At 42.6% G+C, this 27,245-nt stretch overlaps 2 protein-coding genes across 2 annotated transcripts; both read left to right on the top strand.

The window, feature by feature from the left end:
• The first annotated feature begins 3,190 nt into the window (after window positions 1-3,190).
• Window positions 3,191-4,294, top strand: LOC132779322 (olfactory receptor 4K3-like). Its single transcript, XM_060783014.2, has one exon. It carries the CDS (start codon window positions 3,191-3,193, stop codon window positions 4,292-4,294), a length of 1,104 nt encoding a protein of 367 aa, XP_060638997.2.
• Window positions 4,295-12,203: 7,909 nt separating this feature from the next.
• On the top strand, window positions 12,204-17,069 carry LOC132779251 (olfactory receptor 4K3-like). Its single transcript, XM_060782941.2, has 2 exons — window positions 12,204-13,111; window positions 17,000-17,069. The coding sequence occupies exons 1-2, from the start codon at window positions 12,204-12,206 to the stop codon at window positions 17,067-17,069; spliced, it is 978 nt and encodes a 325-aa protein (XP_060638924.2).
• The last annotated feature ends 10,176 nt before the right edge of the window (window positions 17,070-27,245 follow it).

Here is a 27,245-nt window from a genome sequence, read left to right as displayed (position 1 = left end):
TTTTACCAGGGACCACTTGACCAGGGACCACTTTTACCAGGGACCACTTTGACCAGGACCACGTGACCAGGGACCATTTTTACCAGGAACCACTTGACCAGGGACCGCTTTGACCAGGGACCACTTTTACCAGGAACCACTTGACCAGGGACCACTTTCACCAGGGACCATTCTCCAACATTAGTACCAAAAGGGTTACGAATCAACTTTTGGTCAACTTTAGATTCAGTTTGGATATTTGGGGTGCTGATTCAGAAAATTGCATTGGATAGACCACATCAGCTCTAGTTTGTGATACAGAACATATGCTACCCAGTAGTTGCCATCTGCTTGCCCACGGAAAACCATATTTAATAATCTAGAGCTGATGTGGAAGTAGTAATCTTTTGTGGGTATTCAGCCTCTCCACTCCCAACATCCCTGTTGCCTCGGCACTATAAGAGGGTTACACGAGATCAGTCACTCTTGTTGCAGCATGGTTTCAAGGCAATGGTGTAGTAATGGTGAGGCTGCGGACCATATTATCGTTCTTGGCGACCACTGATGATCCATGGGAACCACTGTCCTAGAGTCTCAACCATTTCAATATAGTTTGTGGCAGCCACAAAAACAAAGTTTCTGGAGAATAACAACTACTTTTCAAATAAGGATTTAACAATTAAACAGGAAATAAACACTTATAAACCACTGCACAATTAAACAGGAAATAAACACTTTCAAACCAGGAACAGAACATTTTTCAAATTTTGTCACATTGTGTTAATGACAGAAAAACTGTTATTCCTCTGGAACCCAGATCTATCTCTTTGTCTCCTTTCCCACTTTGACATTACCTCTCTTAATGGGGTCCCTTGAGAGTTACGGGAATGAAGTGTCTCCGTCTTTATTCTCAAGGCTCCCTTCTTGATCTGGAGGCTTCCAAAGGGCATCCCTTAGGGGCTAGAAGTCATATCTGAAAGTGCGAAGGGAAAAGAGAAAATATTATTTTATTTCAGGCGATGTGAGAGAGAGGTAACAAGTCTTGAGAGACCCCAGTTCAAGTCACCACAGAGCCATCAAGCTGTCTACTTGACACAAGCTTCATGACCAGTTCTTTTTGCTCTTGACTTCGCTCTGTCTTGATTTGCTATTCCTCTACTCATGCACAGATGATACATCTTCAACCTGCTTCTCAGAGGAACATAATGCAGCCGGGCCCATTCACTGTCTGCTGATGGATAATGCCAGAAGAAGTTCCTCCAGAAATCTTCAAGAAGCTTATGGTGGAATTTCCTGGTAGGTGAGAATTTGGAAACAGTTGAGGATCGTCCTTTCCTCACCCAAACTCAAACTAAATCTAAGACAAGTCGACACACTTTTCACAAAGACAACCTTATATTATTTTTTCAGCTTGCAGACGCTTCCAAAAAGCTTTCAGATCAGTCCTAGTATTTGGTAGATGGAGGGCATAACCTCATTCAGCAAAATTTGGCAGTCATAAAAGGAGGGCAAATAGTTAGCAATCTACTATTGTTCCATTTTAACTATCCAGGAAAGAGAGAGGTGCTTCTAGAATTTTTGTCTCCCATCCAAATCCCAAGTCTGTTTCACCCTTTTTGTAGCTCCGTGTTAGTAATGCTAGGTTTGATATCTTATGTTGTGACATGCCTTCAGGTCAAGCCTGAGCTATGGTGACACTTTCTAAGGATTTTCTTTCCAAGATTGATTTAGAGAAATGGCTTGCTGTGAGTTTTCCGGGCTGTATGGACATGTTTCAGAAGCATTCCTTCCTGATGTTTCACTCACATCTATGGCAGGCATTCTCAGAGGCTGATGGGTCTGTTGGAAACTAAGTAAGTGAGGTCTATATATCTGTGGAATGCCTAGGGTGGGGTAAAGAAATCTTGTCTGCTTGAGGTATGTGTGAATGTTGCAATGTGCCACTTTGATTAGCATTGAATGCCCTGCAGTTTCAAGGCCTGGCTGGTTGCTGCCTTGGGGAATCCTTTGTTGGGAGGTGTTAGCTGGCCCTGATTGATTTTTGTCCAGAATTCCCCTGATTTTTGAGTCTTGCTCTTTATTTACTGTCCTGATTCTAGAGTTTTTTTAAATACTGGTAGCGAGATTTTGTTCATTTTCATGGTTTCCTCCTTTCTGTTGAAACTGTCCACATGCTTATGGATTTCAATGGCTTTCCTGTGTAACCTGACATGGTAGTTGTGAGAGTGGTCCAGCATTTCTGTGTTCTCAAATAGTATACTGTGTCCAGGTTGGTTCATCAGGTGCTCTGCTATGGATGACTTCTCTGGTTTTATTAGTCTGTGTTTCCTTTCATGTTCCTTGATTTGTGTTTAGGTGTTGCTGCATTTGGTGATCCCTATGTATTGTTCACAGCTGCATAGTATACGGTAGACCTGCAAAAGTGAGAGGATCCCTCTTGTTCTTAGCATGTGTTGGATTTTCTAACAACTACCAGACAAGAATCAATCAGGGCCAGCCAACACCTCCCAGCAAAGGATTCCCCCAGGCAGCAAGACTTGAAACTGCTAGGCCATTAATTGCTAATCAAGTTGGCAAATTGCAACATTCACACGTACCTCAAGGAGACAAGACTTCTTTCTCCCACCCTGGATGTTCCACAGATATATAAACCTCACTTACTTAGTTTCCAACAGACCTCACAATCTCTGAGGATGCCTACCATAGATGTGGGTGAAACGTCAGGAGATAATGCTTCTGGAACATGGACATAAAGCCTGGAAAACTCACAGCAACCCATTGATTTTGACTGGGATGGTCTTTGACAGCATATTAAGAGAAAGGCTATCTTAGGCTAAGAAAATGTGATTTGCCCAAGGTCAGCCAGCAGGTTTGTATAACTCCATTAGGATTCCCATCCTGTTCTCAAATATGATGTCACACTGGCTTTGCTGGGGATGTATCTACACTGTAGAATTAATGCAGTTTGGCACCACTTTTGATGGTTTGACTCCATGTTATAGAATAATGGAAATTGTAGTGGAATGGGGCAACAGCATTCTTGAGCAGAGAAGGCTAAAGACCTTGTAAAACTACCACTCCCATTACTCCAAAGCACTGAGTTATGGTATTTAAAATGGTGCCAAACAGCATTAATTTTACCCTGTGATGGAAGTATCTCATTGCTGTCTTTCTCTCTTCCTTATTGCCTCACTCAATAGATAGGAAGTGAATGGCGTGGGAAAACAAGACGAAACCCAATGACTTTATCCTGCTGGGCTTCTCTCAATCCTGGGAAGTTCAACTTGTATTGTTTATCATCTTTCTCCTCCTCTACCTGGCGACTCTCTTCAGCAATATCCTTGTTCTCCTGGCAATCTTTCAAGAGCCTCGGCTTTACAATTCACCCATGTTTTTCCTGCTGGGCCACTTGGCTTTCCTGGACCTTGGCATAGCCTCCTTTGCAATGCCCAGGGCTCTTGTGGACTTCCTCACCCAACGCCAGGTCATCTCCTTCCAAGGTTGCATGACACAGATCTTCTTCCTCCATTCATTTGGTGGCAGCGAAATGCTCCTGCTGATGTTCATGGCTTACGATCGATACGTAGCCATTTGCTATCCTCTTCACTATGCCTCACGCATGAGCAGGCGTCACTGCATAAGATTTGTCCTCATGGCCTGGCTTTTTGGGCTCCTCCATACCAGTGTGCAATTAGGCTTTACTGTGAATATACCTTTTTGTGGATCCAATCATGTGGACAGCTTCTTCTGTGATATGCCATTGATCATCAAGTTGGCTTGCGTGGATACGTATCTTCTGGAGATCATGATGTTGGCCAACAACGGCATCCTAACACTGGTGAGTTTTGCTGCCGTGTTTCTCTCCTACGGGCTCATCCTCTACACAATCTACTCCCAGAGCACTTCTGGGGGGACCTCCAAAGCCATCTCCACGTGCAGTTCTCACCTCATTGTAGTCACCATGTGTTTTGGACCCATTGTGTATATTTATCTTCAGCCCAATCACCATTTCATTTCTGATAAAGTACTTTCGGTCTTCTATATCTCCATCACCCCTTTCATGAACCCTACAGTGTATGCCTTGAAGAACAAGGAGATGAAGGCTGCCATGAGGAGGTTGTTGACTAAACGTTCTGGAGTGCTTTCTACTCAGATTGTCACCATTCGGCCAGGAGGGCTGCCTTGTTGGAAACTTAAGAAGAAAAGTCTTCCCTTCAAGCCCAGCCTTAATCCAATGTCACTTACAAGATCTGTAGTGGCAAGAGTGGAAAAGGAGTGTATAGAGCCAAGAGACAGACTGGGAACAAACAGTTAAAACTATAGTTTGGTAAAAGAACAGTGTCAATTCAAGATTCAGAATAAGGAAAATCTCCTTCCACTTTTTTCTTCAATAATGGATGAGAAAACACATTTGACCCTCACTGCTCTCTTTCCACTACAGTCAGAAACTCACAACCTCTGAGGATGCCTACCATAGATGCAGGTGAAACATCAGGAGAGAATGCTTCTAGAACATGGCCATACAGCCTGGAAAACCTACAACAACCCAGACAGAGACTTTTTTATTCAGGCAGGATTTTGTCATCCAAACTAGAAGGTCGCTAAGGCTCTTTGCCTCAACTCAGTTTGTTTGTGTGCCATCTAACCTGAATTCTTGTTGATTGAGTCGGGGTTACCTGAAAGATCCTTATATTAGTCTGAAAAACTATATCTCCTCATATGAGCTTGCTTGAATTGTAATATCCTTGCAAGTTTCATGAAGAGAGACTCCTCAGTGGCTGTTCTCTAAGGTTGCTAAATGTCTTTTATTATACAGTCTGTCTCCATTTGTGGGTTGGGAAGCATTTTCTTTGGTATAGACCAGAGTTTCTCAACCTTCCTAATGCTGCGACCCCTTAATACAGTTCCTCATGTTGTGGTGACCCCCAACCACAAAATTATTTTCATTGCTACTTCATAACTGTACGTTTGCTACTGTTACAAATCGTGATGTAAATTTCTGATATGCAGAATATATTTTCAGTCACTGGGCCAAATTTGGCACAAATACCCAATATGTCCAAATTTGAATACTGGTGGGGTTGGGGGATTAATTTGTCATGAACACTGGTGGAGTTTGGGGGAAATAGACGTTGACATTTGGGAGTTATAGTTGCTGGGATTTATAGTTAACCTACAATCAAAGCACATTCTGAACTCTATCAATCATGGAATTGAACCAAACTTGGCACACAGAACTTCCATGACCAACAGAAAATACTGGAAGGGTTTGGTGGGCATTGACCTTGAGTTTTGGAGTTGTAGTTCAGCTATATCCAGAGAGCACCGTGGACTCAAACAATGATGGATCTGGACCAAACTTGGCACAAATATTCATTATGCCCAAATGTGAACACTGGTGGAGTTTGAGGAAAATAAATGTTGACATTTGGGAGTTGTAGTTGCTAGGCGTTATAGTTCACCTACAATCAAAGAGGATTCTGAACCCGACCAATGATAGAATTGGGCCAAACCACCCAAAAGAACCCCCGTTACCAATAGAAAATACTTTGTTTTCTGATAATCTTTGATGACCCCTCTGATGCCACCCTCACGCCCCCCAAGAGGTCCCGACTCCTATGTTGAGAAATGCTGATATAGACTGACGACCTCATCACATTGACCAAAATCAGCAGCATACACCACTTCCTCTCCATTTGCCCCACAGAACCTGTTGACTCCCACCCCATGATGTAGAACTACTTCTGGTAGGGCTCCACGGTGCAGAAGGAGGGGAACCGGCATATGCCACCACCGCGGCAACATGGGAAACCTTCCATGTTGCATTAGCAACAATGGAGGGAAGCCAGGTGGTTGATGCTTCTCCCCATGAGATGGAGTTAGGAGTAAGTTGAGTGATGCAGGGCGTGAATGATGGGTTCTCCTTGCCAGGCACCACCGGATATAATAGGTTCCGTTTTTTATTTAATTTTAGTTGTTGTCATAATTTGTTTTTATATGTTGGGTTGTCAAATTTCATTACTATGGGTATATTGTTGTTGTGTTTGGGCATTGAATGTTTGCCTTTTATGTTTGGAATCCACCCTGAGTCCCTCCGGGGAGATAGGATGGAATATAAATAAAGTATTATTATTATTATTATTATTATTATTATTATTATTATTATTCACCATGATTTATACCAATTCCGGCAGCAAACGTGATGAGGTCCTGAATGTAATGCCAAAAAAATTCCTGTATTTTGCAGTGCAAGTCCTTCAGAAAAAATTAAAAATGTACTGTATGTATCATGTAATTTGTGAATGTGGACAATGTGTTGATTTTACAGAAAAATACAGTAACAACCCCCATATCCATGAGACCAGTGCCTGAAGTTTCATTTCTCCACATCTGACCAAATATGTCCTCAAATTTCCAAAACAATCATGTGTGAATTGTGCATTGAATAATTTGTTGTTCATTTGTTCAGTCGTTTCCGACTCTTCGTGACCTCATACCAGCCCACGCCAGAGCTCCCTATCGACCATGGCCACCCCCAGCTCCTTCAGAGTCGAGCCAGTCACTTCAAGGATACCATCCCTCTATCTTGACTTTGGTCGACCCCTCTTCCTTTTTCCTTCCATTTTCCCCAGCATATTTGTTTTCTCTAAGCTTTCCTGTTTTCTCATTATGTGACCAAAATAGCATTGAATAATATGTTCCAGCAATTATTCTAAAGGTAAAGTTTCCCCCTGATTTTAAGTCTAGTCGTGTCTGACTCGAGCTTGATGCTCATCTCAATTTCTAAGATGAAGAGCCGGCATTGTCCGTAGACACCTCCAAGGTCATGTGGCCAGCATGACTGCATGGAGCACCATTACCTTCCTGCTGAAGGGCAGATTTACTTATCTGTAAATTTCAGAATTCAAGATAAGTACCATCCAACTTGGGTTTCAGCCCAACCTTCTTTAATACAATAGACTATCACTTTCCAAAGTGTCCTGAATTTCCAAGCTGATGTTCTGCTGGATAGAACTATTTAGGGCAGTTCCAGACAGGACTTTAATGGAGGCACACTCAGATTTAAGAAACCCAATTAGGCCTGCATTACAGCCCACACACCACCCACAAACACTCGCAATTTCCTTGGGGGGGGGGGTGCCCAGGTGCCCTGTCACACCTTCCAACAGGACACTGGGACACAAAACAATTCTCCCCCTGAAAATCCTTAAAAAGGAGAATAATTTACCCGGACAGCATTTCCGTAATGCCAGAACTCTCCTGGTGCATAGAAATGGCACGCCAGGAGAAGGGGGCACCAGGAATGATTTCCCCCTCCTCCTGCTGGTGTGCTATTTCAACGTGCCAGGAGAGAGCCAGCAGCACTGTAATGGTTGCCAGGTAAGTTAATCTCCTTTTTAAAGACTTTTTGGGGGGGGGGGGGGAGGTTGGGGATATTCTTGAGATATTGTTTTTATACTAAAGTACCGTTTATGTTATATACTATACTTGTAGTGCCTTGTAAGCCACCCCGAGTCCCTTTTGGGAGATGATAGTGGGATATAAATAAAGATTATTATTATTTATTAAGAGGATGTTGTCAAGCTGTGGATAGAGAGACCCAAGCCATTGTTGGTTGCCTGGTGAGAAAGAGAAGCCAGTATTCCAGAATAAATCTCACCAAGTTGAAGAGAAAGCCACCAAAGTTTTATTTCATTCCAGCTGGAAAGGATGACGATTGCAGTAGCCTGCCAACAAAATCAACATGCCCACTGGGCAGAGAAATATAAAATATATAGCCTTCAGATTCAAAAGTTTCCATGCTGCCCCCCCCCCCTTAAGCTGGCTTTGTTATGAATGGCTGTGACAGTGAGGGCCCTGGCCCTGCTTTTGGCTGCTCAGCCAATGAAGTGGAAAGGAGGCGAGCAACAAGGAAACAATGAAGAAATGTCTAGTTGACTGGATTAAGAATGGCCGGTGTTTGCCAAATGGCTGGGCGATAGCTTTTTGGCTCTCAAGCCTGGCCTAGGTTATTGTCTGATTCTCTGAATTAATATTCTTGTCCAGCCCCTAGAAGCTAGGTCCTTTTGTCATACTGTCCTGCGATATGGAGTTCATTGATGAAGTTGATGCTAGTTTTGGGAGCTCAAGATATGGCACAACAGGGAGGCGGTGACAAATCTCCAGTTCCTCACAGATGGAGAGACATTCTTTGTGTTGGGTAATCCAAAATGTCCATAGACCCTATCATTCCAGATGGCCTAGCTTTCAGCCCTCTGAGGTCTGGTCTGATAAGAGCCATTTACTTATTGTCCACGCAAATGGGCTTGGTGAAATCCTTTGTTTGGGAATTATTGGCTCAGGAAGTTTTGGAAACTCCAAGAGCCACGAGTTGCTGGCTTTTATGAAACAGGCTGCTTTCCTTCATATTTTTCATATAGGCATCCATACATATAGGGAATAAGGAATGGGGCAGGGGATCATGCAGGGTCTAAGGGGAAGTCACGTTAGCCCCCTAAAGTCCATAAAAGTCTATAAAGTTTGGCAAGAGTTTATAAAATGTTCCTATAAAGTTCATGAAAGTTCATGGAAAGTCCATAAGAGTTCATAAGAGTTCATGGGTGTGGATAGAAGGCCCTAGGAGCACTGAGTAGCTGGAGTCTATTCATAAAACAGGAGTTTCATTCATAAAAAGGAATCCAATTAATAAATAATAGCCAAATTGGACTGATGCTAGTTTGGGTTACATGTGGGGCCATGGGGCCATGGAAAAAGCCTTAGGTTCCCACATGGGGGAGAGATAGGGGATTATGGGATCATTCCAGCCTGGTATCCTTGGCAAAACTATGAATTCCCTGATTTTGAACTATCGTTTGCAGAGTCCTGTGTGTGTATGTGGGGGGGGGGGGGTCACCTACGATCACAAGGATGGTGGATCCTCCTTCTTTAATGAGAGGTTGAAACCCAAATTCCAATCCAACACTCTGACTTCTATACACACACTACTTTGACTCATTATACTATGTAACACGATTTTTGTTCCTGGGATATAAATGTCGCTTCATAATTGGTTCTATTATAAAAACATAGGAAAACTTTATTAGACTACAAAAAACTTTGCTTTTGTGGGACATCCTGCAGCACATTTTGCTATTGTTTTTCAATGGAAATCGCCTAGAGCCTCAACCCTTTCAACATAGTTTGTGGCAGCCACAAAAACGAAGTTTCTGGTGCTTAACAACTACTTTCCAAGTAAGGACCATACAATGAAATAGGAAATAACACTTTCAAACTAAGAACAGAACTTTTTTCAAATTTTATTACATAGTGTTAACAACAGAAAAAAATGTTATCCTCTGGAATCCAGATCTATCTCTTTGTCTCCTTTCCCACCCGACTCTTTCTGACATTCCCTCTCTTAATGGGGATCCTTGAGAGTTACAGGAATGAAGTGTCTCCGTCTTAACTCTCAAGGCTCGCTTCTTGCTCAGGGTGTTTCCAAAGGGTATCCTTTAGGGGCTAGAAGTCATACCTGAAAGCAGGAAGGTAAAAGAGAAAAGATGATTATTTTTTTCTGGCAATGTGTAAGAGAGGTTACAAAGCTGCATAGGATATTGAGAGACTCCAGTTCAAGTCACCAGAGAGCCATCAAGCTGTCTACCCAACACAAGCTTCATGACCAGTTCATTTTGCCCTGACTTCGCTCTTTCTTGATTTGCTATTCTTCTACTCATGCTTTCCTCTGAACACCGATGATACATCTTCTACCTGCTTCTCAAAGGCACATAATGCAGGAGAGCCCATTCATTGTCTGCTGATGGAGAATGTCAGAAGTTCCTCCAGAAATCTTCAAGAAGCACATGGTGGAATTTCCTGGTAGGTGAGAATTTGGAAACAGTTGAGGGCACTCCCCTCCTCACCCAAACCCAAAGTGGATATAAGAGAAGTCAACTCATTTTCACAGAGACAACCTTATATTATACTAGCTCTACCCGCCACACATTGCTGTGACCAACATTCCCTTCCTCTTTCTCTTCTTTCTTTCTCTCCTTCCTTCCCTTCCTCTTTCCATCCTTCCTTCTCTTCTTTCTTTCTTTCTTTCTTTCTCTCCTTCCTTCCTTCCTTCCTTCCTTCCTTCCTTCCTTCCTTCCTTCCTTCCTTCCTTCTCTTCTTCTTCCTTTCCTCCCCCCCACCTTTTCTTTCCCTTCCTCTTTTTCCCTGTTCTTCCATCTCTACCTATTCTTGGACTACAACTCCCAGCACTCCTCCTGATTGATCTACCTACCTACCTATCTCCACCTAATCTATCTATCTGGAGGATTGCTGTGAGTTGCAGTCCAGGAATAGGAAATTGGAAATATGCAGGAATTGGGATGCTCTCAAAGAAATCCAAGGAGAAGAAGGCTTGCAGCTTGGAAGCAGTGCATTTGGATCATCCTCCTCTCCTAAAGGGCCTGGTCTAGGGGATGCTGGGAGCTGTTTGTGTTTTGTTTGCTGGGGGAGTAATTTCTGCACATGCACTGAAGCATCTTTTTGCTTTTTTTAGATTTTAAAGTCCATTCCACTGTGTTTTTCAGTGTTGTTATGAGTAATGGTCACTTGTTGGCCTGATAGGTGTCTTGTGTCCAAGTTTGGTGTCAATTCGTCCAGTGATTTTTGAGTTATGTTAATCCCACAAACAAACATTACATGTTTATTTATATAGATTTTCTGAAAAGCTTTTAGATGAGTTTTTGGTAGAAGGAAGCATGGCAAAACAAAAGTCAGCAAAATTTGGCAGTCATAAAAGAAGGGCAAATAGTTAGCAATCTACTGTTGTTCCATTTGAACTATCCAAAAGAGAGAGATGTGCTTCTAGAACAGGCATGGGCAAACTTAACAGCTGTTAGAAATTGTGGGAATTGAAGTCCAAAGCAACCTGGAGGGCCCAAGTTTGCCCATGCCTGTTCTAGAATCTTTCTTTCCCAACCAAATCCCAAGTCTACCTTGTGGTAGCTTCATTTTAGTAAAGCTAGGTTTGATTTCTTTTGTTGTGACATGCCTTCAGGTCAAGTCTGATGTATGGTGACATTTTCTAAAGATTGTCTTGCCAAGATTTATTAAGAGAAAGCTTATCTTAGACTAAGAAAATGTGATTAGTCCAAGGTCAGCTAGCAGGTTTGTATAACTGTGTTGGGATTTCCATCCTGATCTCTTGGAATTCACTCAAACCATGATGCCATGCTGGCTTTGCTGGGGGTGTCTCTATACTTTAAAATCAATGCTGTTTGGTACCACTTTAATGGCATGGCTGCATGTTATAGAACAGCATTTCTCAACCTGGGGGTTTGGACCCCTGGGTGGTTGGAAGGGGGTTTCAGAGGGGTTGCCAAAGACCATCAGAAAACACTGTATTTTCTGTAGGTCGTGGGGATTCTGTGTGGGAAGTTTGGCCCAATTCTATGCTTGCTGGGGTTCAGAAAGCTCTTTGATTCTATGTGAATGATAAATCCCAGCAATTACAACTTCCAAATGTCATGTCAAGGTCTATTTTCACCAAACTCCACCAGTATTCACATTTGGGTATTTTGAGTACCTGTGGTAAGTTTGGTCCAGATCCATCATTGTGTGAGTCAACAGTGCTCTCTGGATGTAGGCGAACAACAACTCCAAAACTCAAGGTCAGTGCCCATCAAACCCTTCCAGTATTTTGTGTTGGTCATGGGAGTTCTGTGTGGCAGGTTTGGTTCAATTCCATCATTGGTGGAGTTCAGAATACTCTTTGATTGTAGGCGAACTATAAATCCCAGCAACTACAACTCCTAAATGACAAAATAAATCCCCCCCACCCGACCCCACCAGTATTCAAATTTGGGCGTATTGGGTATTTGTGCCAAATTTGGTTGAGTGAATGAAAATACATCTTGCATATCAGATATTTACATTACGATTCATAACAGTAGCAAAATTACAGTAGCAACAAAATTATGGTTGGGAGTCATGAGAATCTGTATAAAGGGGTCATGGAATTGGGAAGGTTGAGCACCACTGTTATAGAATAATGGAAATTGTAGTTTGCTGAGGCAACAGCACTCTTGAGCAGAGAAGGCTAAAGACCTTCTAAAACGACCACTCTCATTATTCCAAAGCACTGAGTTATGGTATTTAAAATGGTGCCAAACTGCATTAATTCTACCCTGTGATGGAGGTATCTCATTGCTGTCTTTCTCTCTTCCCTGTTGCCTCACTTAATAGATAGGAAGTGAATGGCGTGGGAAAACAAGACGAAACCCAATGACTTTATCCTGCTGGGCTTCTCTCAATCCTGGGAAGTTCGACTTGTATTATTTATCATCTTTCTCCTCCTCTACATGGCGACTCTCTTTAGCAATATCCTTGTTCTCTTGGCAATCTTTCAGGAGCCTCGGTTTTACAATTCACCCATGTTTTTCCTGCTGGGCCACTTGGCTTTCCTGGACCTTGGCATAGCCTCATTTGCAATGCCCAGGGCTCTTGTGGACTTAATCACCCAACGTCAGATCATCTCCTTCCAAGGTTGCATGGCACAGATCTTCTTCCTCCATTTATTTGGCGGCAGTGAAATGCTCCTGCTGATGTTCATGGCTTATGACCGATATGTAGCCATTTGCTATCCTCTTCACTATGCCTCATGCATGAGCAGGCGTCACTGCATAGGGTTTGTCCTCATTGCCTGGCTTTTTGGGCTCCTCCATACCAGTGTGCAATTAGGCTTTGCTGTGAACATACCTTTCTGCGGATCCAATCATGTGGACAGTTTTTTCTGTGATATGCCTTTGCTCATCAAGTTGGCTTGCAAGAACACATATCTTCTGGAGGTCACGATGGTTGTCAACAATGGCATCTTGACACTGGCGAGTTTGGGAGCCTTGCTTCTCTCCTACGGGCTCATCCTCTACACTATCTGCTCCCAGGGCACTTCTGGGGGGACCTCTAAAGCCATCTCCACATGCACTTCTCACCTCATTGTGGTTGCGATGTACTTTGGACCCATTATGTTTATTTACTTCCAGCCCAATAACCATTTCATTTTTGATAAAGTGCTTTCGGTCTTCTATACATCCATCACCCCTTTCATGAACCCTACAGTGTATGCCTTGAAGAACAAGGAGATGAAAGCTGCCATGAGGAGGTTGTTGACAAAACGTTCTGGAGTGCTTTCTACTCAGATTGTCACCATTCGGCCAGGAGGGCTGCCTTGCTGGAAACCTAACAAGAAGAGTTAACCCAATGTCACTTACAAGATCTGCAGTGGCAAGAGTGGAAAATGAGTTTATAGAGCCTAGAGACAGACTGGGAACAAACAGCTAAAACTATAGTTTGGTAAAAGAACAGTGTGAGTTCAAGATTCAGAATAAGGAAAATCTCTTTCCATTTTTTTCTTCAATGCTGTATGGGAATATACATCTGACCCTGTATTGTTGTAGGTTTTTCAGGCCATAATCTAGAAGCAATCTCTCCTGATGTTTCGCCTGCATCTGTTTGTGTACCATCTAACCTGAATTCTTGTTGATTGAGTCTGGGTTACCTGAAAGCTCCTTATATTAGTCTGAAAAACCATATCTCCTCATATGAGCCTGCTTGAATTGTAATATCCTTGCAAGTTTCATAGACACCACTGTTCTGGACGCATGAATAGAGCCTCCTCAGTGGCTGCCCTCTAAGGTTGCTAAATGTTCTTTGTTATACGGGATGAGTCCATTTGTGAGTTGGGAAGCATTTTCTTTGATACAGACTGACGACCTCATCATATTGACCAAGACTGACAGCATACACCGGTTCCTTTCCATCTGCCCCACAGAGCCCGTCAGCTCCCATTCCATGACGTAGGGCTACTTCTGGTGGGGCTCCATGGCACAACAGGAGAGGAGCTGACATATGTCACCACGCAGCAACACAGGAAGTTTTCCGTGTTGCATCAGCAGCAGTGGGAGGAAAGCCAGGTGGTGGGTGTTTCTCCTAATAATAATAATAATAATAATAATAATAATAATAATAATATATTTATATACCGCTCTATCTCTCCAAGGGGACTCAGGGCAATTTCCAAGTAACATCACCAAAGCATAGGGAGCCCCCGGTGGCGCAGTGGGTTAAACCCCTGTGCCGGCAGTACTGAAGACCGACAGGTCACAGATTCAAATCCGGGAAGAGGCGGATGAGCTCCCTCTATCAGCTCCAGCTCCTCATGCGGGGACATGGAAGAAGCCTCCCACAAGGATGATAAAACATCAAAAATCATCCGGGCATCCCCTGGGCAACGTCCTTGCAGATGGCCAATTTTCTCACACCGGAAGCGACTTGCAGTTTCTCAGGTCACTCCTGACACGACAAAACAACAACAAAAAAACCCCAAAGCATACAGAGTAAACAACATAAACATAAAATTAACAACATAAGCATAAAAATTATCACAATAACACATATAGATTAAAAAAAATCCTGCCTGTTCAAAGCAATTAAATGGACCAGACTGAGGCTAGTGCAAACTCAAAGTATGGGAGGCCTAGCAATTGAGTACAGTGCTATAACACAACAGCAATAGCAGGTACTGGTCTGTGGCTGCTCATTTCCAGGGCCTATTAGAGGAAGTGACCAGGGTAGATAGGTAGGAAGAATACGGCCATATCCAACAATGGCTAGGGGCTGGGCTAGAACTGGACATTCTCAAAGGCTTGTTGAAACCACTAGGTCTTCAAGCTCTTACGAAAGGAGGGGAAGGATGGGGCCTGTCTAATTTCCCTGGGGAGGGCATTCCAGAGGTGGGAGGCCTCCACTGAGAAGGCCCTCTCTCTCGTCCACACCAACCATACTTGTGACGGTGGTGGGAGTGAAAGGAGGGCCTCCCCAGAAGATCTTACAGTTCACGCTGATTCATAGAAGGAGATGCAATCATGAAAATAGGCGGGGCCCGAACCATTTAGGGCTTTATAGGTCATAACCTTCACCTTGAATTTGGCTCGGCAATCAGCAGCCAATGAAGATGTTTTAATAGGGGTGTTGTATGCTCACTATAGTTGGCTCCAGTGAGATGGAGTTAGGAGTAAGTTGAGTGATGTGCGACGTGGGTGATGGGTTCCCCCGCCCAGAACCACCAGATTTAACAGGTTCTATTTTTTATTTAATTTTAATTGTTAAGTCATAATTTATTATTTTGCCATTATTCGTGCCAGTTCCGGCAGCAAATGTGATGAAGTCCTGAATGTAATGCCAAAAGATTTCCTGTATTTTGAGGTGCAAGTCCTTCAGAAAGATAAAAATGTATTGTATGTATCATGTAATTTGTGAATGTGGACAATGTGTTGATTTTACAGAAAAATACAGTAACAACCCCCATATCCATGGGATCAGTGCCTGAAGTTTCATTTATCCACATCTGATCAAATATGTCCTCACATTTCCAGAACAATCATGTGTGAATTGTACATTGAGTAATATGTTCCGGCATGTTTTTCTTCTTTGATTGCATGTTTTACTTGTAAGATTTAGCCGGTCAATATCACTGCGAGGATGCAGTGAACGATGAATGGTCATGAGTTTTCTTGTTTCTTCTTCTTCTTCTATTATTATTATTATTATTATTATTATTATTATTATTATTAGAAACAAAACAAGATGAGTCCACAGCAAACAAGATCACTCTGCTGGCTGTTGTATTGGATCACACGTCGGACACTTCCCAAGTGTCTAGGACTGTGTGCAGATCCCAGTAAGGTGGCCTTTTGCAGCTAACAGATGGCAATTTTGTCAGCACCCATTGTGTTTAAGTGCAGGCCAAGGTCTTTTGGCACTGCATCCAGTGTGCCGATCACCACTGCGACCACCTTGACTGGCTTGTGCCAGAGTCTTTGCAGTTCAATCTTTAAATCCACATATCGTGTCAGCTTTTCCAGTTGTTTCTCTTCAATCCTGCTGTCACCTGGGATTGCAATATCAATGATCCATACTTTGTGTTTTAACACAATCGTGAGGTCAAGAGTATTGTGCTCCAAAACTCTGTCAGTCTGAATTCAGAAGTCCCAGAGTAGTTTGACGTGTTCATTTTCTGTAACTTTTTCAGGCTTGTGGTCCCACCAGTTCTTTGTCGCAGGCAGTTGGTATTATTATTAGTCCAATAGTTAAAGCACTAGACTGCACTGGATCCCAACAGCAATTGATTATTTGAAAAAGTGATTATTTGAAAAATTGATTACGGTATTTGAAAAACTATAGATAATATAGCAGGTTGTGGGCACCAGAGGGCAGCAGGCTACAAATCATAACAGCAACAGGCGCTTTGCTGAGACTAACCCTCATCCCTCACATTTTAATTTTATGAATTTGGATTTTGTTTTGCTTATGGGAAAGAAAAGTGCTCTATATTCATTTACATGGAAGTGGACTCCAGTAAACTCCATGGGATTACTTCTGAGTATTCATGTAAATTCATGTAAATAAGACTGTGCGTCAGTTTGTTCTGCAAAACTCCCAAGTGGTACTCATAAGCTGAACCTCCTTGAACAATGCTATTAGGAGAAACCGGAGGGGCTTTGCTGGGGCTGAGTTACTAAAAGCAATTGCCTCTGCCCCACACATATTGAAAATGGTAACCTGATGGTTCACGTTGTTGACTCTGAGCACGACCCTTTTAACAAAGTTTTAAAATACCAGTCCCCTTTTCCTCATCATGCTTGAGCTGAGAAAGAATGAGATTGTGCTCTAGTTTATTTATTGTGTCAGGAGCGAGACAAACAGTTGTATTGCAAAAAACCCTCAAAGTTTGCAAACTTGGCGTTCTATTAAATGTCCTTTAAATGTCCAGTAGCTGGCCATTTTGAGTGCCTCTGGTGTTGCTATAAGAAGATCCTCCATTATGCATGTGGCAGGGCTCAGGTTGCATTGCAGTAGGTATGCCGTCGTGCCTGGGGGCTATAAAACTCTTAGTGAAAGAGACATAGACATGACATCTTTCCCCCTTTAAAGAACTGGAACTCCCAAGGACCAAAACACTGTAGATAACTCAAATCCCAGAACTCTGCAGGAGGCAGTCACAGCACTTAAAGTGGATTAAAGTAGATAACTTCTTGAGTGTGATGAGGATGTCAGTCATGTAAACCTTTCGGGTGATGGCAAGCAAGTCTCAGAAGAAGGTAAACAACAATAGCAAGCAACATTTACTTGAGGGTTTGTTAGATGTCCTCCAATGCAATTCTATGTGTGATGAGGCCACAGAGCGGATTTAAACCCTAGTATCCAGAGTCATAGCCCAATGCTCTCCAAGGAAATATACTATCATGAGAAAATGTCATTGCTTTAAAATAGCCTACAGTAGGCTATCCACTTTTACATGGGTTAGAGATCAACCTCTTCCAGATGTTAACCATACGGTCACATTGAAGGACCTGGAGACTTCTAGAGAAGCTTTCTTTCAAAGAATCTCTATGTCCTGCAGTATAACTTTATGGCCAACTTTAGGTGAACTTAGAGTACTTAGAGATTCCTAAGTCAGGAGAGAATGCTTCTGGAACATTGCCACACAGCCCGGAAAACTCACAACAACCCAGAACTGGATTCATTCTGAACCAAGTGGCCTCATGTCCACACTCAGCAGGGATGGGAATTTTTCAAGGATTCCCTGGCTCCAGTTTCCCTTGTAGGGCAGCCAGGGTGACTCCGTGAGCTGTAACCTGAGCTTCTTTCTATAACCTCAGCCCCTGTGCATCCAGCGTCCCAAAGGTCCCTAGCTCCCTGTTTAGCAGAATGCAGCAAGCCTAAGATAGATCAGAGTGGGTCAAAGGAGGACAAGCTGAGATAAAAATATGGAGATGGAATCCATCCCAGGCTTGCCTGGACTTTGGAACCAGTAGTGAAATATAATGCTCCAATGTGACAACATCTTCACCCAGTCCAGGTGATATGAATGGATGCCACCCACCAAAAAAGATAAGGCTAAGCCTACTACAACTATTTTGTTTATACACAGTCATCACACTCGAACTTCACACCTTCCACAATAGAAAATCCTCCTTCTTGAGTGGCCTCTAATACCCATCATACTTTACTGGAAATAGTCAGAGCTGTACTAAGGTCGCATACTGAAAACTGGAGAGAACTTTAATATTTGGGTAGAAGAAGGAATAATAATAATAATAAAAAACTTTATTTATACCCCGCTACCATCTCCCCAAGGGACTCGGTGCAGCTTACATGAGGCCGAGCCCATAGAACAACAACAATAAAAGCAATAACAAAACATCAATACAAAACAATCAAAATAAATATCATAAACAAAAAATAAACATTAAACAGTAACAATAATAACAAGCATTAAAAAACCTATGGCTGGGCCAAATGTGATAATTAAAAATTAAAAAATAATGCTGGGCATGAACAAGGTAATATACTCGGATAGAATTTTTGGTGAGAGATGGGGCGAGCAAACAATCCTAAATCAATGATAACGTGCATTTAGAGGACCTATTGCTGAGAGTATTTCCTTGTTCTGGGAAGGCACACTGGAACAACCACGTTTTCAGGCTCCTCCTAAAGACTGCCAAAGTTGGGTGTTCTGATACATAACCTATACTCAGAGGCCAGTCTTAGGACAGAATATGGAGAAACCGAATGATTTCCAGTTGGCAAGGGAGTAGAATGTTGCATCCCAGTTCAAGAAACGAGACCATAAGATTAAATCCACCACACTGGACTGTAGGAAAAGCAATCCTTGTTTATTGATGAAAAATTGGTTACAAAAGAAAGATAAATGCAAAGTCAAAAAGCCACAGAAAAACACAGCAGTCAGTAGAATCTCTGAACTTGAGCAAAATTTCAAAAGCCACAATACAAGAACCAGGAACCTTTTAGTCTTTTACTAACCATGAACTTGATAAATACAAGCCTCTGGGATTACCGGCCATGAACCACAGGAATTCTGCCAAGGCACAGCCACAGTCCCAAACATTGCTTGATCTAAAGAGGCACCTGGCAGGAGGCCTCTTAAACCAAAGAAGCTATTCTTTGAAACGCCCCTTGACTTTGGAGCTTGGGCCTGTCTCTCCTGTAAACGAAGTGACCTTCGTAGAAACTGGGAAATATTTCTGTCTCTAACTATCTGTTCTCTTTGGTCTTCATTAAAAACCCCAGATGGAGAGATATCACGGCTAGTTTCCAAAACATTTTCCTCCAGTTGTTGAGTTTCATTTTCATTACCGTTGACCTCTGTATCAACAACAGATTCCACACTGTCAGGGTCAGGGAGAGCTTGCTCAGTTGGAAAAACTATCAGAGAATCCGGTTCACACAGATCAGGATCAGGCTGAACCCCAACATAGAACAAGGTTGAAGAAAGGAGCAGCAATAATCTAAAATGTGCAGATGATATTATACTATCGGTAGAAAATAGCAAATATTGTTGGAGCATGTAAAAATAAGTTGATGAGTGTGAAAAATGTAAAGCATGAAGCTGATTGGTTGGGCCACACTCAAAAGCTAGCTGAGCCTGGGAGTTTTGGCAACAGTTACATGTTTAGTTTTTTCTGTGCAGGAGCTTGTCAAGACAAGTTAGTATATTTTCTGCTTCTGAGCTGCTGTAAGAAGATCATTTACATGGAATCTCTCTCAAAGGACATTGTGTAAGTCAATGCAACTGTTTGCATGGCCGTATATATGTTGCTCTGCATAACAAAGAGTAAACACCTTATTCTTTACTGATCATTTGCGTGGCATATATGTTTCTCTAGCAAGACAGTGTGTGGATTGGTAAAGATGTGAACTAGATGTGATTTTTAGTCCACCACAACCTATACTCAGAGACCAGTCTTAGGACAGAATATGGAGAAACTGAATGATATCCAGTTGGCAAGGGAGCAGAACAAGGCTGCATTTTCTTAACCCTTCTATTTAACTTGTATACTGAACATCTCCTATGTAAAGCAGGGCTGAACTCAGAGGAAGAAGGCCTGAAAATTGGAGAAAGAAACAGCAACAATATGCGGATGATATTATACTATCGGCAGAAAAGAGCAAATATTATCCATTGTCTTGGACCTGCCATTCTCTTTTCCTCTAGATCCACATCACCAGATTATATAGTTTGAAACTGCATTACATGGCAGGACAGAATTAGGCTATGTACTCACAACAACCCAGAACTGGATTCATTCTGAACCAAGTGGCCTCATGTCCCCACTCAGTGAAGAGAAGGAAACAAAATGTATTTAAAATTCAGAAGTATCTCAAAGGCAAATGTTTGTCTTTCCCTAAATGTATCACTGCAAGAAGGAGTTTGAATATCTGATTTCTCTCCCATGTGCATATTTTTTTTTTAAAAAAAACATAAATAGTAAACAAGGGAGCCAGAAAATCCTCCCGTTTAATGTGCTCCTTTTCTTCTTGTAGGGAGATGTTATTTACATATGCATAAACACTGGGCATTCAAGAGAGCTTCTTCAACACCATTTAGAAGAAGGCAGAGACTAGCTTTTGGTGTTAAGGATGGAATCAGAGAGGATTGGGAATCAGGCCAAGCTAGGAACTGCAGTGATGGCTATAACATTATATTCCAGTCTTCCATAAAGTGGGGCCCATGAGACACATGAAAGCCACACAATCCCATTGCACACAGGAAATATGCAAGGTGGGAGTTGTAGTTCATTATATCCCAACAGACTACAAGTAAGTTATATCACTCTCCAAGGCATAATCCCATAGAATTTCCCACGAAGAGGACCTTTTTACAGGACAGCAAAGGCCAGGAGATGCAGATCTCATAAAATCTTGCCTTCTCCTTGCCTCAGTTCCTCGACACAAGTACAGGAAATATATATTTACTCCCTGCAGTCCAGCTGGATGAAAGGTAGCTAAACCAGTTAGCTATGAATACCGGAAAGAGATGTGGTTGGAAAGAGACAAATGCATCTGTCCCTTAGACAAAACCCAACAGGAAAAACCAGTCATGCTGGTTACAGTAACCAAAGTCCAACTGTTGAATCATTTGTGTTACCACAGTCCTCCATCCACCCATCCAAAGAGCAAACCCATTCCCAAAGCAGAAGCTTAAACCAGGAAACTGGTAGAACAATGTTGGAGTGTGTGCCTTCAAATTATCTGTTGACTTTTTGGCATCCCAATACATTTAATTGGGTTTTCTTAAGCAAGGAATACTCAGAGGTATTACTTGCTTAAGAAAATACTCACATATTGCTTCGCTTCCAAGATCAGACCGGTTCTCGTGCCTTTAGGGTATTTAAGTTCCTGTGTGAATGATAACAATAATAATATCTGAGCATGAGCAGGGTTTTATCCCATATGTCAGGAACTCATATGGCCCTCCATGCTGTTTTTTGTGACTCCAAGAAGTTGCAAACACACCGTCTAATTGTGTGTGTGTGTGTAGATAGATAGATAGATAGATAGATAGATAGATAGATAGGTAGCCTGCAGATTATCTGTAGTGCTTCCAAGGCTCAGCATGTTGCTAAATGGCCATTTCGCCACACTTTCGAGCATTCAGAAAGGGTATCATTCATGTATATCACAGACTGCAAAGACAAATGAATGGATCAGACAGGAACTGAAGCCTTAACTCATCCTAGGTAAAGGTTGTCCCCTGACATTACGTCCAGTCATGTCTGACTCTGGGGTGTAGTGCGCATCTCCATTTCTAAGCCAAAGAGCCGATGTTGTCTATAGACACCTCCAAGGTCATGTGGCCGGCATGACTGCATGGAGCACCGTTACCTTCCTGCCGGAGCGGTACCTATTGATCTACTCACATTTGCATGTTTTCGAACTGCTAGGTTGGCAGAAGCTAGGGCTGACAGCAGAAGTTCACGTCGCTCCCCAGAATCGAACCTGCGACCTTTCGGTCAACAAGCTCAGCAGCTCAGCGCTTTAACCCACTGCGCCACCGGTGGCTCTTAACTCGTCCTAGATATCAAGAAAACTAACTAAAGCTATCTTCCTTTAGTCATGTTGTGAGATGACAACGCTCTTTAGGAAATAATAATAGTAAAGTAAAATGCAATGGGAAAAGAGGAAGACTGCACTAGAATAAATTGACTCAAACAAAGAAGGTATTGCTTCATGTTTATAGGACCTGAGACAAACTGTTGCATACCTCCCAACTGTCATGTTTTGCTAGAAGCATTCCCATTTAATCCTCTGCCATCCCGCTTTTTCAGATGCATTTAAAATGTTTGAATTTTTCTCTCCTTCAGCTTTACCCTTTTTTTTCTATGTTTACATCAATTGCTTCAAACTGCAAGTCACTTCTGGTATGAGAGAATCAGCATTCTACAAAAATATTGCCCAGTGGACACCTGGATGTGTTATAATCCATCTGCCCTTGCACTTTGCCACTCTGCTGCTGAATACGCATATGTGGCTGGGGATGATGGGAGTAATTCCCCAAAACATCTGGAAAATGTTAATTTGGGAAAGTTCATGAGAGATTCCACATCCATTTGTTTCAAGTTTGTTTTGCAAATTGCGTATCCATTTTGGATACAGCTGCGTAACAAACATGGTTATTAGCAAGTGTTATTGCGTGTGGTTATATAAATAATTTGTAGATCCAAAAATAGCATGCATTAATGGTTCCCTGGAGGATTAATATTGCCCTCTGGCCTTCCACATTTGCCCATCCCTTGTCTAAGTGGTTTGCTTCATACCATGGGAGACAGGTGTACATCAGCTTCCTGACACATTTATTTATGCAAGATGAATAAATGCAACAGCTTCCCAGTGTGTTTATTTATGTAATATGCCTTTGCTTATTAGTCAAAATATCAGTAGAATTAATGTAGCTTGACCCCACTTTAACTGTGATGGCTCAGTCCTCTGGAGTCATGCCATTTGTAGTTTAATGAAGCATCAGCACTATTAGGCAAAGAAGCCTCAAGGCCTTACAAAACCATGGCTCCCCAGATTCCATAGCATTGAACCATGGCAATTAAAACAATGCCAAGCATTAATTCTATAGTGTAAATGCACTATTACCAGGGGCAGCTCAACCCATTACGCAAAGTAAGCATTTGCAGTATAGTTGATTTTGCCCAGGGGCGCTCTTGGGGGAAAATAGACCTTGACATATGCGAGTTGTAGTTACTGGGATGTATAGTTCACCTACAATCAAAGAGCATTCTGAACTCCACCAATGATGGAATTGAACCAAATATGGCACACGGAACTCCCACGACGAAAGGAAAATATATATTAGTGATTGGTTGGGGGGGGGGGGGCAAAATACTGTTTGTTTACTGTTGAAAATTACCTAGGGCCGCCTCTGACTATTACTCATATTGTAGTTCAAAGCTGATTTGACAGCAAACTACAACGATTAGAGGCTAAATGTTTCTGATCCTGTCGAGATCCTCATATTCTGCTAGACGTGCTGGTTGGCAGATATTGGGAGCTCCCAGTGGTGCAATGGGTTAAACCCTTGTGCCGGCAGGACTGAAGACTGACAGGTTGGAGGTTCAAATCCAGGGAGAGCACAGATGAGCTCCCTCTGTCAGCTCCAGCTCCCCATGCAGGGACATGAGAGAAGCCTCCCACAAGGATGGTAAAACATCACACATCTGGGCGTCCCCTGGGCAACATCCTGACAGATGGCCAATTCTTTCACACCAGAAGCATCTTGTAATTTTTCAAGTCGCTCCTGACACACACATACAAAATCCAAGGGTGCAATTGCGAGCGAATTGGTCACTGTTGGGGCTCAGCAGCAAGATGCTGGGAATTCCTCAGAGGATGAAGGGGTTTCCCACTGAGGAGCCTGTGTGTGATCAGAGTGAATTGCAGGCCTTAGATCAGAGAGTAGTATCAGCAGACGCAGATGGGGATGTTTTGGGATTCCAATGTCCATTCCTTAGCAATTGGGGAAAAGTCCGTTTCTCTTGGGAATCAGCCTTCAGCAGATGCAAATAGGGAGTTTTCCAAAGATATCAGATTAGGGAAATGAAGGATAGATTAATTATGTACTCAAAAAGATTACGTGAGAAGTCCTTGAAACCCAGGTCTCAAAGGCATGTCCTCATGGCTTCTTGGTCAAGCCTGAACTTAAATTAAGTGATGTTTACTTGGTGTCTCTAGAGCAGACAACTTTGTCAAGTTCCCGTTTCAGCTCTTAAGTTCATGTTTTCATGCATATGGATTTATGCCTATGTTCTGGAATTCCTGGATTTTATATACTTTGCAATTTTGGACTATTGATCTTTTGTATATATGAACTATTGCTATTTTGTAGCACCTTTCCTACTGCTTTTGGGGAAATGCCTTTTTTCCTTTTTGTACATGCTTTTGTAAATAAATTGTTGTTGTTGGTTATTTCTGGACTTTGTGTGGTGCTGGGTGGAAAGGTGTTCCAAGGCTAGAGTCCAACAGTCACTTATTAACAGGTTTTGGACTGATCTAACGTGGTTGTTCTTGAATCAAGAACATGATGAAGTTGGAGTGTAGGTTTTTTTGGGGCTATACGGCCATGTTCTAGAGGCATTTTCTCCTGGCGTTTCGCCTGCATCTATGGCAAGTATCCTCAGAGGTAGTGAGGTGTGTTGGAATTAGGGAAAAGGGTTTATATATCTGTGGAATGACCAAGGTGGGACAAAGGACTCTTGTCTGTTGGAGCTAGGTGTGAATGTTTCAACTGACCACCTTGATTAGCATTTGATAGCCTGGCAGTGCCTGGAGCAATCTTTTGTTGAGAGGTGATTAGATGACAATTTCAACAGAAAGGAGGAGACCATGAAAATGAACAAAATCTGGCTACCAGTATTAAAAAACTCTAAAATTACAACAGCACAACAACAGAGAGGAAACAAACAAGGACATCTAATCACCTCTCAACAAAAGATTGCTCCAGGCACTGCCTGGCAATCAAATGCTAATCAAGGTGGTCAGTTGAAATATTCACACCTAGCTCCAACAGACAAGAGTCCTTTGTCCCACCCTGGTCATTCCACAGATATATAAACCCTTTTCCCTAGTTCCAACACACCTCACTACCTCTGAGGATGCTTGCCATAGATGCAGGTGAAACGTCAGGAGAAAATACCTCAAGAACATGGCCATATAGCCCAAAAAAACCTACAATCCAATTATTCCGGTCATAAAAGCCTTCGACAATACAATGATGAAGTTGCTTTCTTGAATTTTCCCAGTATCCTATTCAATGCTTGGAAAAGTTCTCCTTTGGACTACGAATATCTCCCAGCTGGCCTTTCTAATCAGTTGTCCAAAAAAGTAAATTATGTTTTGTCGAAGGCTTTCATTGCTGGAATCCCTGGGTTGTTGTAGGTTTTTCGGGCTATATGGCCATGTTCTAGAAGCATTCTCTCCTGACGTTTTGCCTACATCTATGACAAGCATCCTCAGAGGTTGTGAGAACCTCACTACCTCTGAGGATGCTTGCCACAGATGCAGGTAAAACATCAGGAGAGAATGCTTCTATGTATGTATGGCCATGTTCCAGAAGCATTCTCTCCTGACGTTTCGCCTGCATCTATGGCAGGCAGAGGTTGTGAGGTCACACCTACCTTGAACAGACAAGAGTTTAGACCTCACAACTTCTGAGGATGCTTGCCATAGATGCAGGCGAAACATCAGGAGAGAATGTTTCTAGAACATGGCCATATAGCCTGAAAAACCTACAACAATCCGTAAATTATGTTGTTTCAGGCTTTCAATTGAGGATATCCTGAAGGCTAAAGGAATAGGGTTGCCACCTGCAGTTTATGGCTTACTCTTTCCCCTTTCCGAGTAAGCATCATAAATTCAGGTTGCGGAAAAGGCCACTGTACATTAGCACAGACTGAACAAGCACTCGATTTTTATTCACTGGATTGTGTTACCTCCTAAAGACTTTATTCATTAGCCCTCCCTTCAGGAAGCTTGAAAATGGTTTCCAGTCAGCCTCTGGCGCTTACCAGGCAAGGATCCGCTTTGCGTTCACACCAGAAGAGCATCGCATCCCCTTAGAGCGTCCCCAGAGGAGCTCTTTTTACAGCTTTATTGATTCCACGGTGCTTTCAATCTGCCTGCGCAATACATTATTGCACTGTGCGGTGGCTTTTGCCTCAGACGATGCCTTTTTAACGTCTTCGTCATCAGGGGAGACATGATCTATGGGTGCAGCAAAACCAGGCGACGGATGCCCGAGATGCAGCAATTTCAGACTGCAAATGGCCAATGCTGTGGTTAAACTGTTCTCTCATGTCGAAAGAGAGGAAGAAAATATCCTTCAAAGGTTATTTTTTGAAGCACCGCAAGAAGGAAACTTTCTGGTTCTGTCTGTTCCCTGAAGAGCTAGTTTTCTACTTGCATAGAAAGTGTATATAAAGGGGAGGGAGCATCCCAAAAACGTGATTTATTCCACCTTGTATCTGATTTGGTACTTACTTACTTAGGCGATCCCTCATAGCTCGAGGATGATGGTCTTCCAGACGGTAGGTCCATAGGTGACTGTGGAGCCCTATTCTTGATGTGCATGTTCTTCCGCAGTGAGGACATCATATTCCAGACAGAAGGCGGTCCCGGTCAGGGTTGGCACATTTCTTACCTCCCATTCATGCCTCTTCGAATTCTGCAGCACTGCTGGTCACAGCTGACCTCTGAAATGGTTCAGGTCTCTGAATGTTATAACTGCATCATGTAAAATCAGTTTTTCACTGATAGCCTCATCCATCTGCTATGAAATTCCCATAGATTTTAGGATATAAGGAGATCAAATACAGTGAAATAATAGATGGGGACCAGTTCTGGATCCAGAATGGAAAGAACCCAGAAGGAAAACCAGTTCAGGATCCCAGAAGGAAAATTCAATGCGTATATGGCCATCTTATCTGAGGTCTATGTGACTAGCACATAATATAGATCAGGCATGGGCAAACTTCAGTCCTCCAGGTGTTTTGGACTTCAACTCCCACAATTCCTAACAGCCTACCGGCTGTTAGGAATTGTGGGAGTTGAAGTCCAAAACACCTGGAGGGCCAAAGTTTGCCCATACTTGATATAGATTGTCTGTTCAGAGAATGTTCTAGGGATCTGGCACTGTATGTAGCTATAACACCTGATTGTTGTCCCTGTGTGCATAACATTGCAGTTTCAGCATTGCTAGCCTAGCACAAATGGCAGAGCTCAGCAAAAATACAGGCCATGGGGAGAGGTCAGCTAGTATCAAAATGGATCAGACTCACTAAAATAGATCTTTTGGTGGCTGTTGGCCTGCATATCAAAGCAGGGAAGAAGATCCACTTTGTCTTTCAATCTGAACTTTAAAAGGGCCATCGAAG

Source organism: Anolis sagrei, chromosome 6, assembly GCF_037176765.1.
Source record: "Anolis sagrei isolate rAnoSag1 chromosome 6, rAnoSag1.mat, whole genome shotgun sequence".
Lineage (NCBI taxonomy): Eukaryota > Metazoa > Chordata > Lepidosauria > Squamata > Dactyloidae > Anolis > Anolis sagrei.
The sequence above is the reverse complement of the archived record's forward strand: the minus strand, read 5'-3'. Positions and strand labels throughout refer to the sequence as shown.

What these genes read in the sequence shown, in the direction of transcription:
- LOC132779322 (XM_060783014.2), top strand. Translation starts at nt 3,191, where the DNA reads ATGGCGTGGGAAAACAAGACGAAACCCAATGACTTTATCCTGCTGGGC.
- LOC132779251 (XM_060782941.2), top strand. Translation starts at nt 12,204, where the DNA reads ATGGCGTGGGAAAACAAGACGAAACCCAATGACTTTATCCTGCTGGGC. An exon ending in AAAGCTGCCATGAGGAGGTT is followed by an intron (nt 13,112 to 16,999) that starts GTTGACAAAACG and finishes ACTCTGCAGGAG; the next exon opens with GCAGTCACAGCACTTAAAGT.